The sequence below is a fragment of the Odocoileus virginianus genome, chromosome 25, assembly GCF_023699985.2.
Source record: "Odocoileus virginianus isolate 20LAN1187 ecotype Illinois chromosome 25, Ovbor_1.2, whole genome shotgun sequence".
Classification (NCBI taxonomy): domain Eukaryota; kingdom Metazoa; phylum Chordata; class Mammalia; order Artiodactyla; family Cervidae; genus Odocoileus; species Odocoileus virginianus.
In genome coordinates this window covers 51,014,189-51,031,662 of record NC_069698.1, presented here as the reverse complement: position 1 = coordinate 51,031,662, position 17,474 = coordinate 51,014,189, and the positions used below count along the sequence as shown (strand labels likewise).

The following is a 17,474-nucleotide window of genomic DNA, read 5'->3' as shown; positions in this document are numbered from 1 at the left end:
TTTCTTTTCTCTCTCTCTCCACTTATTTCTTTGGTGGGAGGAGGTGACGGCACAGGCGCTGCAGGCTCCCAGGACAATCTCAGTACCACCTTTTTTTTTTTTGGCTACACCATGCAGCATGTGGGATCTGTGTTCCCCGACCAGGGATCAAATCCACATCCCCTGCATTTGAAGCCCAGAGTCTTAACCACTGGACCTCCAGGGAAGTCCTTCAACACCACTTTTCGTCAAATATTGAGTGTCAGGGACTTCCCGGTGGTCCTGTGGTTAGGGTGCAGCGCTTCCACCGTAGAAGGCAGAGGTTGATCTTTTGCTGGCTCTGCTGCATGGCAGGGCCAAAAAAAATTATATATATATATATATATATATATATATAGAGAGAGAGAGAGAGAGAGAGAGAGACAGAGACAGAGATGGAGACAGAGACAGAGACGGAGACAGAGACAGAGACAGAGAGAGTCAGTAATAGACATGAGAATGTTTGAAATTTTTTAATGCTATGCCAAATGGGCTTCCAGACCATTAATTCCTTCCTTTTTTTCATTCAGCAATTCAGCAATTGGCAATATACTATGATCCAGGCACTCTTCTACAGGAAATAGCTTTTCTTCCAAGGTTTAAAACCTGGGAATTTTTTCTGGTGGACGATACCAGTGCATGTTGCCCCGTGTGCATTTCAGGAATAATCTCTGAAATAAGAGCTACACTAGGATTTGAAACTGAATCTCTAGTGGTGCTGCCATTGTGTCATGATATTTCACTATTCAATTAAAAAATCCAACCTCAAGTCTTTATTTATCAGAATAAAAATGGCCAGTGAAGCACAGTGGTTCAGACTCCAGGCTTGAGTCACACTGTTCTCAGTCAGCTCAGTTCAGTCGCTCCGTCGTGTCCAACACTTTGCGACCCTGTGGACCACAGCACACCAGGCCTCCCTGTCCATCACCAACTCCCAGAGTTTACCCAAACCCATGTCCATTGAGTCGGTGATGCCATCCAACCATCTCATCCTCTGTCTTCCCCTTCTCCTCTTGCCTTCAATCTTTCCCAGCATCAGGGTCTTTTCCAAGGAGTCAGTTCTTCGCATCAGGTGGCCAGAGTATTGGAGATTCAGCTTCAACATCAGTCCTTCCAATGAATATTCAGGACTGATTTCCTTTAGGATGGACTGGTTGGATCTCCTTGCAGTCCAAGGGACTCTCAAGGTTCTTCTCCAACACCACAGTCCAAAAGCATCAATTCTTTGGCACACAGCATTCTTTATAGTCCAACTCTCTCATCCATACATGACTACTGGAAAAACCGTAGCTTTGACTACACAGATATTTGTGAGCAAAGTAATGTCTCTGCTTTTTAATATGCTATCTAGATTGGTCATAACTTTCCTTCAAAGGAGTAAGCGTCTTTTAATTTCATGGCTGCAATCACCATCTGCAGTGATTTTGGAGCCCAAAAAATAAAGTCTGCCACTGTTTCCATTGTTTCCCCATCTATTTGCCATGAAGTGATGAGACCGGATGCCATGATCTTAGTTTTCTGAATGTTGAGTTTTAAGGCAACTTTTCACTCTCCTCTTTCACTTTCTTTTTTTTTTTTCTCTTTCACTTTCATCAAGAGACTCTTCAGTTCTTCACTTTCTGCCCTAAGGGTCGTGTCATCTGCATATCTGAGGTTATTGACATTTCTCCTGGTAATCTTGATTCCAGCTTGTGCTTCATCCAGCCCAGCATTTTGCATGATGTACTCTGCATATAAGTTAAATAAGCAGGGTGACAATATATAGCCTTGACGCACCCCTTTTCCTATTTGGAACCAGTCTATTGTTCTGTGTCCAGTTCTAACTGTTGCTTCCTGACTTGCATACAGATTTCTCAGGAGGCAGGTCAGGTGGTCTGGTATTCCCATCTCTTGAAGAATTTCCTACAGTTTGTTGTGACCGACACAGTCAAAGGCTTTGGCGTAGTCAATAAAGCAGAAATGGATGTTTTTCTGGAACTCTCTTGCTTTTTTGATGATCCAATGGATGTTGGCAATTTGATCTCTGGTTCCTCTGCTTTTTCTAAATCCAGTTTGAACATCTGGAAGTTTATGGTTCATGTATTGTTGAAGCCTGGCTTGGAGAATTTTGAGCATTACTTTACTAGCGTGTGAGATCAGTGCAATTGTGCAGTAGTTTGAACATTCTTTGGCATTGCCTTTCTTTGGGATTGGAATGAAAACTGACCTTTTCCAGTCCCATGGCCATTGCTGAATTTTTCAAATTTGCTGGCATATTGAGTGCAGCACTTTCACAGCATCATCTTTGAGGATTTGAAATAGCTCAGCTGGAATTCCATCTCCTCCACTAGCTTTGTTTGTAGTGATGCTTCCTAAGGCCCACTTGACTTCACATTCCAGGATGTCTGGCTCTGGGTGAGTGATCACACCATCGTGGTTATCTGGGTCATGAAGATCTTTTTTGTACAATTCTTCTGTGTATTCTTGCCACCTCTTCTTAATATCTTCTGCTTCTGTTAGGTCCATACCATTTCTGTCCTTTATTGTGCCCATCTTTGCATGAAATCTTCCCTTGGTAGAGTGTTCTGGTCATGCTCAAACATTTAGCCAGCTATGTGACCACCTCTGGGCCATAATTAATAGTAGCTAACTCACAATGGAATAATTCATATGAAAGTGCTATAAAAGACAAACGCCACGTGGAGCAGTTTAGGCCTTGCACAGATCACGTCTGCACTGGCCCCTCACTCCTAGCCCTCAGCATCCTCCTTTGAATATAATCAAGTTGGGGCCATAATCTTCAAATTTAAATTTTAAAAAGCTCTCTTATTTTTATTGGATTGAGGAAGAAAGAGACAAGTGTCTTGGAATCATTGGCCAGACCCATTTTTCTTCCAGCTTCAAGCAGAAACAGGAAGTTGATTGAAGGAATGATGCACCCAACATAACTTCATCCCTTTGATTAAGCTGAAATGTCACCTGACGGTCATTGATTGATTCTGCCACATTGTTTGTGAACTAATACTCTTCTTGCTAAACTGGCTAGTTTTATCCATTTTCACCAAAGCTTTTAGCCAAGGACTAAAGAATTAGGCTGAGGCTTTGGGGGTACAGCCCTCTCTGCAGTTACCTGCTTTAAGGAAGCATGGGACATGATCTTTGTTCTAGGGAAGCTGGGCCACTCTAGATCAAGCACACTTTGTCCACCTCCTCTGAGATGCTCCGGCATCAGTGAAGGCCTCTTCAAAGGAGACACCAACCTCATCTCTCTGGCAGGAAGCCCAGGAAATTCTGCACACCAAGTTCCCAGGTAGAAAACGCCTATCCATGAAAGCCAAGGGGCAGGGAAAGGGGCAGGGTGCCCAGGGCCGCTGTCTACTCACCATCTGGCGAGAACTGGTCCCTCTCAAACACGGTAATACACAGCACCTCCTGCTCCAGGTCTCTGATGAAGAACTGGCAGTTGGAGTTCCACTTGGGGTTCAGAGTGTCCTGGATGGTCTTGGTGATGTGGCACTGGGAGCCCATGGTCACCTCGCAGTACGGGTTACTCTTTCCTGGAGGGGACAGAGCCCGGCTCTTCTGGGCATCTCTGGCAGGGTCACAGCCCCGAGGCACCTCTTCCCTCTACTCCCCTCATTCCGACCCCACTCCAATCCCATGCTTAACACGCAGCATAAGATAGAGAATCCAGACGAAAACTCACATAATCCAGGATCCTACTTAAACTATAATATTAACACTTAAATATTTATCACACTTTATCACATGAGTGGGCTTCAAAATTAAATCTTCCCTGTCTCCTCACTTTAACTTAGATTGTGTCAAATCTGCAATCACCCCTCAGTATCTACAGGGATTGGGTCCCCAACCCCACAGATACACAAATCCTCAGAGGCTCAAGTCCCTTATATAAAATGGTCTAGCATAAACCTGCCCATATCCTCCATCTACTTCAAATCATCTCCGGGTTATATATAATCCCTAATACAATGTAGGGCTGTGCTAAGTTGCTCAGTCTTGGCCGACTCTATGGACTGTAACCCACCAGGTTCCTCTGTCCCTGGGGTTCTCCGGGAAGAATATCGGAGTGGACTGCCAGGCTTAATCTCCAGGAGATCTTCCTGGCCCAGGAAGTGAACCCATGTCTCTTCTGTCTCCTGCACTGGCAGGCAGGTTCTTTACCACTAGCACCATCTGGGAAGCCCATGGACAGAGGAGCCTGGAGGGCCACAGTCCTTGGGGTTGCAAAGAGCCGGACGTGGCTGAGCGACTGAGCACCCCGATAACGCTCACAACGCTGTTGGCCTCTCCTGCATGGCAGAGTGGATCAGTCATGTGCACACATTTATCCCCTCTGTGCATTTCCTTCCCACTTAGCTTACCACAGAGCGTTCAGTCCACCAGGCTTTAAAATAAATTGGCCTATAATCCTAAATTTCCTTCCACACTGGGTTATTCCCATCCACCGTTTTGCCTTCCAGAGAGATCTGAGTGGCTGCCCTCTGACAACACAGTCAGCCCCTCTTTGTATAGATTTCACACCTGCAGATTCAACCAAGTGCAGAGCGAAAACATTCGAAAAATGGAAATACAATGAAATCACAATGTGAATAGTTGCTGGTGTGTGGCAAATTCAAGTTTTGCTGTTTTGAAATTTCAAAAATGTTTCTATTTTCGTTCTGCAGTTAGTTGGATCTGCAGGTGTGGAATCTACAGATACAGAGGGGCTGGCAGTGTTGTGAAAAGGCAGCCACTCAGATCTCTCTAGAAGGCAAAATGGTGGATGGGAATAACCAAGTCTGGAAGGAAATTTAGGATTGGGGCCAATTTGTTTTAAAGCCAGGTGGACTCAACACCCTGTAGTAGCCTAAATGGGAAGCAAATCCAAAGAAGGGGGATAAATGGATTCGTATAACTGGCTCACTCTCCGGTACAGGAGAAACGGACACAGATTGTAAAGCCATCATGTCACTCCGTCACGTCCAGCTCTTTACAACCCCATGGACTGTGGCCCTCCAGGCTCCTCTGCCCATGTGCTTCCCAGGCAAAGATATTGGGTCACCATTTCCTTCTCCAGGGGATCTTCCCAACCCAGAGATGGAGCCCGAATTCCTGTGTCTCCTGCATTAGCTGGTGGACACCTGCGAAGCCCCTAAAGCAGCTATCCTCCAGTAAAAGTTAATTTTAGAAAATAAAGAAAAGCCAAGTGGAAGGGATGCAGAAAGGCTTCCACCACCCATACACGCTAGAGGGGGTTTCCAGGGCCCCTACCATGTGACCGGCAGGGTTTCAGCTCAATGCCTTCAACCACGTTCACCATCAACCTTCCGATGCCCGTGGCTCTTTGGGAGCGGACTGTGATGGGAGGAAAAACAAAATGCTCCTGTTTAGTGATCACTGTATTTCCAGTTTGCCTACTGATTTATTTTATGCCCCTCTTCAAGAACAGCCTCCCCTTCCTCGCTTAAAACTCTGGCTTCCTCCATCCTGGAACCCGCCCTCCACCCCTCACCCATACCCTGCCCTCCCTCTCCCACTGCCTGCACCCCCAGGCTCTCCTCTGCCCCCAGGTCCACCTTCCAGCTCTAAGGGTTCTGGGCCCAACCGGATGGCTCTCTACTCCCCAGCTCTGCGGATTCCCAGGGCCCCGCTGCCCAGCCATGCCTTACCCAGGTACGCCTTCTCCCGCTTCTTCTTCTCCGTCTCTATGTAGAGTTCAGAAGCTGCTTTGATCTTCTGCACCCAGGCAGTCCTTGGAAAAAAACAGACAGAACGCTGCCAGACAAAACTCAGGTGTCAGGTCGGTACCAATTCAGTTTCCAGGACTCTGCTTTGTTCGTTTGATTTTTACAACAAAGGCTCAGCATAGAGAATCTAGTTTTACATCACAGGACCCTAAGGATGATTTCTACCATTCATAACAAACGCACGAGTGACGTTTTTATTGATTTGCTACAAACCTGGGCTTGTGTCCCCATGGAAGGAAATCTACAATGATAAACGTTGTTGCTGTCTTGCTCACAACAGCTCCTCTTCTTTCCTTACTGAGAAACATCACAAATTTGCCTAATCCAAGAAGGCTAAAAGGATCTCTCTCACTAAACCATCCAAAGAAAGAAACAATTTCCCAGATAAGCAGCCACTTTGTGTGAAGGAGCAAACACACTGGGAAAGAAAGTATCCTGGCGTGATTTTTTTCTTTTCCATTTCTCTGAGAACCATATGCATGATAACTTTAGCCAATTTCTTGCTTGGCACAAATGCTCTTGGAATGTTGTTGGTCTTGTGTCAAGTTCACCCTTCAGAAAAATAATCTGTTTCAATCGGTTCCAGAGCAGAGCCTTGATTAAGGCAGACATGCCCACAGTTTCTAGGATCCAGGATGTCTGTCCAAGGGAGCCAGACAATGAGGGGGTCAGGATTGAGAGATCCTCTAACTCCCGAATCGTTTTCCTATTAGTTTCTGCCACCTGAGAAAATTTGGGAAATGGGAGAGCCTCCATTATCTCAAAAAATACTGAAAATTTCTGTTCAAAAAATTCTCAAGCCAGATTCATTTCAATGTATTTCCTTTTGAAAAGTGAACTTTTGAAAGATGCTGGAAAAATGAACTAAGACCACTTCACCCGATGCCCCACTCCCACCTCCAGCCAGAGGGGATGTTGGCACCCACTGATTAATTAACTGTCCCACATCCGCCCTGCACCTGGTGGAACCCCAGTGCCCAGGGCCAGGGAGGAGGCGGGTCTTACCTTTCGTTTATGCTCTCTGCTCGGAGGGTGTAGACCCGGTCGATATGGGAAATGTGGAAGATGGGTTCATCCCCAGAAGGGTCAGTGGGCAACTTCACTAGAACCTCATTTAGGAAAATAGGCTGAAAAATAATGCATGGGCATTACAAGACCAGACTGGGGGTCTGTGAGGACGTGTGTGTGCTGAGATGCACATGATCCAGTAAACTAAACCGAAGGTGAGGGATATGTCTGTTTGTGTCTGGGGGGTGGTGGTGGTTTCAGTAAACCATACTGAAATAATGATTTTGTTTGCAATGATAAGGGACTCATTGGAAAAGACCCTGATGCTGGGAAAGATTGAGGGCGGGAGAAGAAGAGGATGACAGAGGATGAGATGTTGGATGGCATCACCAACTCAATGGAGATGAGTTTGGGTGAACTCTGGGAGTTGGTGATGGACAGGGAGGCCTGGCGTGCTGCAGTCCATTGGGTCACAAAGAGTCGGACATGACTGAGCAACTGAACTGAACTGAATAAGTGTTAATATCAATTTTCAGATAAATGGAAATTGTAAATATAGATTCCCCCCACCTCCATTTTGCAGGTACTTTTTTTTCCTCATCATCTGGCTAAGGTATTACTTCCCAGGTTTCTACTTGTGAATTTTTATTTTTACTTCCCCACTTTTCATACTGAAGTCTTTAGGAGGAAGTCACTATGGGCAGAAGCCCACACTTAAGGAGTGCTCTGCTACAAACATTGGCATACAGGGTTTTCTGCAAAGATAAGTTTTCAAATACCCTGGAGAAGTACTAGAGTGATCAGTAGACCGGATGGTATTGCAGGTATTTCTAAAGTCCTCCAGAATAAGAACTGATGTATTTGCTTTTTCCATAGTATATCCTAGTCAGCAAACAGTCTCCATCAACTCTAGATGTATTATGTATTTAGCAAGTGTTAGTCGCTCAGTCCTGTCTGACTCTTTACGACCTCATGGACGGCAACACACCAGGCTTCCCTGTCCATCACCAACTCCCAGAGCTTACTCAAACTCATGTCCATCGAGTCAGTGGTGCCATCCAACCATCTCATCCTCTGTCAGTCCCATAGCCTGCCAGGCTCCTCTGTCCATCGAATTCTCCAGGCAAGAATATGGGAGTGGGTAGCCATTCCCTTCTCCAGGGGATCTTCCTGAACCAGGAATCGAATCCAGGTCCCCTGCATTGCAGGCAGATTCTTTACCATCTGAGCCACCAGGGAAGTCCCCATCAACTCTACCTCCAAGCAACTCCCTCCACGTTGTTCATACAAAGCTGCTAGTGACAATCTACGTAAGTACATTGTTCTTTTTCCCAAAAGAAGGCTAACTGCTGCTTCAGAGAAAATTCTTCTGTGAAAACACCCCACAGAGATAAATTAGAAAAACAATACCCTATGACATGAAAAGACGCAAACACGGCCGCACACACAGAAGCAGACCAGACACACAGCTCACGAGCACTGTCTACACACAGGCGATTTATATTGGCGTTTGTTGGAAAAGATGAGGGCACACAGGTTCCAAGCCATCTTGAGAAGTTTGGAGGGGGATCAGGGAATGTTTGGGAAGTGGACGCTGAAGTTCTAGTCTAGAGCTTTCCCATGCCTGCCTCATCGGTGTACTGGACTGGGAACCCCTCAAGACAGGACATGCCTTAGTCACGTCCAAGGGAACCCACAGCAGCCACTTGGCAGCTAATAAACGTTTGTCAATTGAACTCAGTATTGTTCTTTTTCCGATGGGTTTCCATGGTGGCTCAGTGGTAAAGAATCCACCTGCCAAGCAGGAGACACAGGTTCCATCCCTGGGTCCAGAAGATCCCCTGGAGAAGGAAATGGCAACCCACTCCAGTATTCTTCTCTGGGAAATCCCACGGACAGAGGAGCCTGGCGGGCTACAGTTCATTAGATCTCAGAGTCAAATACAACTGACCAACTCATCATGCACGCAACTTTGCTGATACTGCTGGACCCATGCTAGTGGTCCCTGTAAATCCTGGCTCTCCTCTGTGCCACAGACCTCAAACCCTGCTCAAACGCTGACTCCCTTTAGACACGTTCTCCTCCCCCCAACATCGACCCTGATGTTGCAGTCTAGAGTCGGACTTACTGTTTTGTACATTTTATACTGCAGGTTCGATTTGGGGCTGAAGACTTTGTCGGAGCCAGAGGAGCCCAGGGGCTTGATGATTTGGGTCAGCAGCAGGAAGTCGTTGAAGAGGAAGCCGTATAGCTCCTTGTTGCTCTTGGCCTTGTAGAGCTTCCCGCTGTGCAGAAACTTGCGTGGCCCCAAGCAGTTGGTCACCGAATTGAACACAAGTTGCTGAGGAAGGGAAAAAACCCAAAGAAGACACAAAGGAGTGAGGTCGTTTTCTTGTTGCGGTTGTTTTTCCGTTCGTTTGTTTTTCCGCATCTGAAAGCTGTGGTCTCCATCAGAATCTGAGGCCTGTTTCTTAGGCTCAGATAGAGGACAGCTTTGAAGACTTCAGGCAGGGGCTTTGGGAGCCAAGAAGTTAAAGGTGTGGTTCGGGAGACTGCATGTGTCAGGATGAACCCTGGGTGTGATTCCTAACGCCCTTCCTTGAGGTCTAGTGTCTCAGGATGACTTTTCTCCCTTTTATTTATCGGGGGAACAGGGCAGCAGGAAGCAAACCCTCCGTCCTTGATGAGTGCGTGCTGTGTGCAGGCTGGTCCGCCGGAGGCAGCACGAACCGGCCCCAACGACAGCGCCGCCCAGGCTGAAACAGCGGCGTGCCTGCTGCTGGGAACAGCGGCGCCTCTGTGCGGTTCCACAGGACAAATGCCACTTTCCAGGGCACAGCGAGAGTCCCGGCCCCTACCTCATGGGGGGACTGCCAAACCCGGTGGTGCTGACGGGTGCCTCAGAGCCAAGCAGAGCAGAAACTGTGCTGGTACACGTTAGATCTCGCCCAGCTCACTGCTGCTGAAGACGCGAAGGGCCGGCTCTCCTCCTGCCACTTCCCAAACCTTGGAGACAGCTCTAAGCGCTGAGATGCAGCTCTATGGTTCACCCCTGGGCTCTATCATCTCACGCTCTGTCACACCCTGATCGCTATCATCTCATGCTCTACCATCCCCTCTGGGCTCTATCATCTCATCTTCTTTCACACACACACACACACACACACGCACACACACGCACGCACACACGCACACACACACACACACACACACACCTGGTTCTATCATCTCATGCTCTGTCATCCCCCCAGGTTCTATCATCTCAAGCTCTATCATCCCCCCAGGTTCTATCATCGCAAGCTCTATCATCCCTACAGGTTCTATCATCCCTCCAGGTTCCATCATTTCCTGTGAGCAGGTTCTAAAGGGGCAGAGGGAGGCTGTAGGAGATATGACCTCACTAAGGCCCCCCTTTTGGCTATCAGAGGAGACTGAAGGAGGGGAAGGCCACAGCTGTGCCTCAGAAGCAGTATGGTCGAGGCAGGAGTCAGACCTTCAGGGCTTCCACCTGCTCACACCTGGGCCCCAAGGCTGCGGCTCTCCACAGTTATGATCCCTATACATTACACATCTCCTGAAGAGAGTATTAAGGAGGAGTTCACAACACACGTCCCCCAAGAGATGTTGCTGGCTACCTGTCTGCCTCTAGTGTGGAAGAAATAATCAACAGCGCCTCTATGACCAGAGACCTGTAGGCCTCAAAGGAGAGCAGCCACTCCAGCCCACTCTCAGGTACCAGGACGGCTGAGTGCCAACAGCCTCCCACCCAGGCTCTGAGGGAGCCCGAACAACTGAAGATGACACCGCAAAGGGAGGCTTCCAAGGGCGTTCCTCTGAACAAGAGCCTGGAGGTCAGTCTAGTCCTTTTTATTTGCCAAAAGGGAGTTCAAGCCACTTGGGGCAATGAACCCAGTGAGTCACTTGGATGACAAAGAGGTGGTGTGGTTTATTCTTACTCAAAGGTCACAGCCTCCAGTTATTCAGGCTGACACTGAACATTTGTGAACTGGAAACTGTCTTTATAGTTCTTGATCTTAAGACAAGAATGCCAAAGACAGCATTTATGTGAAACTTAATCACTGGTGTATGCTTAGATCTGGGCCAGGAAATGGAAGCCAACATGCCTCGTTCCCATGACCACGAACCCTGACCATACAGGCAAAACAGACCCTACAGAAAGCTGGTGTGCAATAGTCAGGAAGGACTGGTCACTTAAGAAGGACAACAGTCTATTTCAAAGAGGGTATATACACCGCAGAGAGCAAATGACAAGAGTTTACTTTATTCTCAAGGTTTTGTGGGGGCGTTGGCTGTGCCTCAAGGCATGTAAGAATGTTAGCCCCCCTAAACCAGTGCCCCCTGCAGTGGAATTATGGAGTCCTAACCACTGGCCTTCCAGGGAAGCTCCTATTCTTAATGTTTTATGATGAAGACTCAGGCCTCACTGAGTCCTGTGACTGCAGCCACGAGACTCGGGGAAGGGCCCCTTTAAAAGTACACAGTGAGGGGAATTCCCTAGAAGTCCAGGGTTAGGACTTTGCACTTTCATTGCTGGGGCGGAGTTTGCTCCCTGGTTGGGGAACTAAGATCCCACATTCTGCATGGTGCACCCCAAAAAAAAAAAAAAGAAAGAAAGAAAGAAACAGAAAGAAAAAGATAAGAGAATATTTTTTAAAAAAGAAAAAGTGCACAGTGGCCCTTCAGCTCAGAAGATCCAGGAGCAATTCAAGTCCACCGTCTTCAGGATCAACTTAGTGCTCCTGGGGATGACACACAGTCCTTCCCTGCCCTGCCTTCAACTTGCCTTAAAGCCTGTCACCTGTGCCCTTATATTCCTCACCCACGCCCCGCTCAGGCTGAGGCCTCCACTGGAATGCCCTCCCCTGGATTCTTTCCTGGGGAGATATCTTCATCCTTGAACATGCAGCCAAGTGTCACCTTCTCCAACCTGTCCCTGAACCCTCCGTGACTGTTCCTTCCTCCTCGTCGAGTGTCCAACAGCACTTGGCACCTGGATCTGGCTCATCATTTCTCACATAGCCTTGTAAATATTGGACCTCTAAGTAATCCAGAACTATAGGCTTCTTGAGATGGGGTAGGTCACGTCTCACTGATTTTCATGTCCTCAGTGGTTAGGACTGAGCAAGCACATGGGCCAGACACTCAGTAAATGCTTATTGAATAAATGAGTGAGTAACTGAGCCGGCCAACCAGTGACTACCCCTGGACTGCATATCAACACAGTTCCAAAATGGGAACCCACATCCATCACCTTGGTTTCCACACGGCTGCTTCCATAGCTTCGCTTATCCCACACCTACGCTGAAGGGGGCAGGAGGCAGGGCAGGGGGCAACAGTGGGGTAACCTCCTCAGGTCGGGAATGTCTTTGATGCTCGTAAGAAGAAAAGAGTCACAGGGAGTGTGGGTGAGGGGGACGGTCTGCCTGGGCATTTTGGTAAATCCTAGTGAATTGTGTAAGTACATGAATGTGTGTGTGTGTGTGGGTGTGTGGGTATACAGAGACAGAGAGAGAGAACAGCAGAGTGGGTGAGACTAAAGGAAAGATTAGGGTCAAGAAGAGAATCAAATACCATAAGAGAGTACCTCTGGCAGTATCGTGGACTAAAGACTCTGAATCAACCAACGAAAGATGTTAAAATGGAATAAAAAAATAGAGAACTGTACTTTTTAAACACAAGTAAGCTGGTAAAAATAAAAATAAAAGCAAAAATAATTTGCAGAAGCAGAAAATGGCATGGAAACGTGAACCCTGGAAGATAAACAAGCACCAAAGCTGGCTTTAGCTTCGAGAGTCTTTCCTAAATCTGGTGACCCTGAGCTTCCATTTTAAAGGCTATTGAGGGGAGAAGGAGAAAGGAGAAATATCTAGTGTCTGCATGAGGTGAAGGACATAACAGGAGATCCCAGAGAGCTGGGTCACAGAGGAAGAATGACAAGTAAACTCAGTACAGATAGGAATAGCAAGAAAATTTGCTTGTTTTTGAACTTGGTGTAACGAACCAACCACAAGGTTGGTAGTGATTACTGAGAATTTGTAACCACAATGCAACTATCACACAAGTTTAAAAATGGCCACTTGTGAAAGGAGCAAGACAAGAAAAACCAGTAGGTTAGAGAAATAACTAAAACTGCTGGAAAGGTAAACGAAAATAATTGAGAATAAAAAATAAAAAAAGTAATTGAAATTAAAAACTCGGTAGATGGTTTAAACAACAGATTAGATGCAGCTGGAGGGAGACTAGCAAACTGGAGGTCGCAGAAGAGGACGACTCATGCTCTCTCTTGTCCGCCTTCTGGCTGGCTGCTGAGACTCAGAGGGGCGGCCCAGGTCCCACCTAAGGTGTTACCTCCGACAGGCCTTCACACTGCACGTGGGCCTGGATCCACTCCAGCCGGTCCGAGTTCTCCTTCTCCCGCACCCCTTCATTCACCTGGGAGCACAGCTCCTCCGCCTTCTCCAGGGCGTGCTTCAGGTGGCTGTGGTCCGGGTGGTTCTCGGGAGTGTTTTCCAGGATCTACATAGGAGAACAGAAGACAGTAGCAGTGAGTGGGCCCGGGGTTCACTGTTCTGGCAGACTTGCCCCAGCAGACAGGGCTCCGCACAGACCTCTCCTAGTGCCCACGTGGTTGCTGCTGCGGCTCTGAGCTGCCTCCTTGGCAACGACGTGGAGAGAGACGGCCACTCTTTGTTGGCACAGGACAGCTATGAGGGCAGGGACTGCCAGATTATCTATACTTGGGGCGTGAGGAGGGCAGCGGCTGCAGCAGGGGCAGCATCACACCCCATATCGACTCCTCCAGGGAGAGTGGTTCTTCCCCGAGTCCATGCACAGCCGCAGGCATCTATGTACCCTTGGAACTTCATGCTAATGGGTGCGTCAGAGCAAAGGTGCATTTTTCTGAATGAATCATTTCAGACCAGCAATTAAGAGTTCAGTTCTAGAGCAAGACCTTGTGGATTAAAATCCCTGCCCTACCACTGACCAGCCATGGCATGGGTCAGTCACATAAATGTTCTGAGCCTCATTTTCTTCTTGTGAGAAATAGGGATATGAATAGCACCTGCTTTGGGCTTCCTTGAGGCTCAGCTGGTAAAGAATCTGCCTGCAATGCAGGAGACCCTGGTTCGATTCCTAAGTCAGGAAGACCCCCTGGAGAAGGGATAATCTACCCACTCCAGTATTCTTGGGCTTCCCTGGTGGCTCAGATGGTCAAGAATCTGCCTACAGTGTGGGAGACCTGGGTTCGATCCCTGGGTTGGGAAGATCCCCTCGAGGAGGGCATGGCCACCCACTCCAGTATTCTTGTCTGGAGAATCCCATGGACAGAGGAGCCTGGCAGGCTACAGTCCACAGGGTCCCAAAGAGTCAGACACAACTGAGCAACTAAACACAGCACACAGAACCTCCTTTATAAAGTTGTTGGAGGACTGCATGGCTTGATACAAGTAAAGCACTTTGCAGAGCACTGGCCCTTTGATGATGCTCCCGTCGGATCCTCAAAGGAATCTGAGGACACTGAAAACAGTCCTCATGGGGAAAGACACTAAGAACGAAGAAACATCCTAAGCCACTTTGCAATGTACTAGGAGTACGTTGAGTGTTCATTTGCTCATGCCTTACCCACATACGGGCTTCCCTGATAGTTCAGATGATAAAGAATCTGCCTGCAAGGCAGGAGACATAAGAGATGCAGGTCCGATCCCTGGGTTGGGAAGATCACCTGAGGAGGAAACGGCCAACCCACTCCAGTATTCTTGCCTAGAGAATCCCCATGGACAGAGGAGCCTGGCAGGCTACAGTCCATGGGGTCACAGAGTCGGACAAGACTGAGTGGTTAACACTGTCCACGTATAAATAATTCAAGTGGGTTTTACCCTGAATAAAATCTCGTCCCCAAGGTATACTTTGGTTTAAGGTCCTAAGTAGGCACTCAATTTGGGAAAAATGCCCAATCTAAGTATTGTGAGTCCCCCAACTTCCCTTGTGGCTCAGCTGGTAAAAAAGAACCCACCTATAATGTGGGAGACCTGGGGTCCATCCCTGGGTTGGGAAGATCCCCCGGAGAAGGGAATGGCTACCAACTCCAGTATTCTGGCCTAGAGAATTCCATGGACTGAATAGACCATGGGGTTGCAAAGAGTCAGACACGACTGAGTGACTTTCACAATCATTTCCAAACCACAACTCTAGCTCTGAGTGGATCCTGGCTGTACATTCAAATCCCTTTGAAAAGTCCTGACTTCAACTCTGACCATATCAGAATCCCCAGGGGTGGGACTCAGGCACTGGAATTTTCTAGAGCTTCCCAGATAATTCTAAAGTACAACCGAGTCTGAGGACCACTGTTCTAGATGGGAATTCCATGTAGCAGATTGTGTGAATTTATTTTTTTTCAAAAATGAAAATAGATATATTGCTTTTTCTCATTGTAAAATTACTATTATATAATGCATGAAATTTAGAAAAGTTAGAAAGTTATAAAGAACCTAAAAAACACGTTTAATTGTGCCATCGGATGATAATCTCTGTCTTTCCTATTCACTGACTTCCCAGATGGCGCTAGTGGTAATGAATCCTCCTGCCAATGCAGGAGATACAAAAAACATGTTCAGTCCCTGAGTTGGGAAGATCTCCTGGAGAAGGGAATGGCAACCCACTCCAGTATTCTTGCCTGGAGAATCCCACGGACAGAGGAGCCTAGCAGGCTATAGTCCATGAGGACACAGAAATCTGGACGTGACTGAGTGACTAAGCACACATACACATCCTGTTTGTTAATACATTGCCTAGATAAAAATATATACAATTTTTTAAGAATAAAAATTGGATCACACTGCCATACTACACTACCATTTTGTACTTGCTTTTTCCCCACTTCATGGCAATTATAGCATGTTATTTAATATATATGAATTATAGATCACCATATGATGATCAATTCATATGACCAATACAATGTTGTAAAGTAAAATTTTTTTAAATTTTTTATTGAAGTATATTTATCATTTTTAAGGATTCTATCATATGTCATTGTAAGGACGAGCCACAATGCATAAAACTTCATATTTTTCAGTATTTCTCTGATTAATTCTTTAGAATAAATTCCTAGAGATGGAAATGCTGAGCCACAGAGAACATGGAGTTTGATGTCTACATCACCCTCTGAAGGCTGAACCAGTCTACCTTCCATGAGCAAACCTGCCAACACTGTGGACTCACAATCCTTTCAATAAATGCCTACCTGGCAAGCCAAAAGCAATGTATTTTCTTGTTTAGTTATGCATTTCTTTCATTATCAGAGAATTTGAATTTTGTGTACACTTAGTGCATAAGTACATTAAATGATAAAGCTAACATCTATGTATAGCTCAGTATGAGCCAGACAGACATATATTCATTCACTCACCTGACTTCTCAGAACACCATGAGTAGGTATTATCAATGTCTCTATTTTGCAGATAAAGGAACCGAGGACCAGAGAGGTAAACGAAGTCGCCCGAGGCCACACAGCAGTGGTATGGGAGATTCAAGCCCAAGCAGCCTGGTTCCTAACAACACATCCTTGACTACTATTCCACAGTCCTCTCAGAAACATCTAGTTAAAGATTTTACCTATTTTTCTTTTTTATCTTTTTTTTAAACCTATTTTTCTATTAAGGTATTTGTCTTTTTCTTTTTGAGTTGTAAGAGTGCCTTAGATACAAACATATATACACAATCTATATATATTTCAGTATCTCCTTGTATACAGTTAAAATGTTTATTCAGTTTATATCTGTCATTGGTCTTTTACTGTTCATATATTTTGTTACACGGAATTTTTTAAGAAAAATGTTTATGCAAATAATAATGTTCTTGATACGCAAGATTCAAATAATACAGAATATTGAGAACAATTGTGCTATCTCCCTTTTGCTTTCCTGCCTCAGAGATAAACATGTGCAGGGCAAAGGGCATCCCTTTAGATGCTCCACATACATTTAATACCCACCCAGAGTTTTTCCAAAACAGACCCTACTGTAGGATGGCTTGGGAGGGGTTTTGTCTGTTTGTTTGTTTTACTTAATAGCATTTTCTAGATATCATTCCAACTAATACATAAAAGTCTCTTTCATAGTACAGATTCACCACTTTAACTACTCTGCTTAATGAACATCTAGTTGTTCCCAGAAGAAAGTATTTTTTTCAAGTTGGTGCAACTCTAAATCCTTTAAAGCTCTGTCTTTGGTGCCACGCTAAGAATTTCTCCATCTTAGAATTATAAAGAATATTTTGTCTTGGTGCTTTTACAGCTTTCCATCTGTATCTTATAACTGCCACCTTTTAAAACTCTGTTCCTAGTTTTGCTAGTTTTCCATTCATCCTTTTGGGTTCTCAAGGGGGTGGAAATCATGTTTCTGCAAAGAATGATAATTTGTTTTTTCCTTTTTAATGTCTCGGTTCTCCTCTTGTTTTTGTTTTTCTTCCCATTGACTAGATCTAGAATGCCTATTTTAAAAACTTGTTTCCAACACCAATTTGCAACTAAATATTGTGGGAAGTAAACAAAGTTTTGAGTTAGTTTAACAGTAACCATATGTTGGAGAAAAGGAAATGGTAGACTGAAAGCGCTTTCAAAACTAATTATTTAACTCAGTCAAAGTGACCACAGTGTATTCTGTGGGGTGGAACTGGGGTTGGACTGAGGAGATGCTT

At 46.0% G+C, this 17,474-nt stretch overlaps 1 protein-coding gene across 6 annotated transcripts in view; it reads right to left on the bottom strand.

Annotated features, from left to right (window-relative positions):
* ITSN1 (intersectin 1) overlaps window positions 1-17,474 on the bottom strand; it is a 246,668-nt gene that overhangs the window by 10,953 nt on the left and 218,241 nt on the right. For all 6 annotated transcript variants that reach the window (XM_070455186.1, XM_020892645.2, XM_020892648.2 and 3 more), the window contains 6 exons: window positions 13,125-13,292; window positions 8,884-9,096; window positions 6,753-6,874; window positions 5,670-5,752; window positions 5,272-5,355; window positions 3,381-3,554 (listed from right to left, as the gene is read on the bottom strand). In XM_070455186.1, coding sequence (XP_070311287.1) covers window positions 3,381-3,554; window positions 5,272-5,355; window positions 5,670-5,752; window positions 6,753-6,874; window positions 8,884-9,096; window positions 13,125-13,292 — 844 coding nt within the window. The remainder of the gene's footprint in view (window positions 1-3,380; window positions 3,555-5,271; window positions 5,356-5,669; window positions 5,753-6,752; window positions 6,875-8,883; window positions 9,097-13,124; window positions 13,293-17,474) is intronic.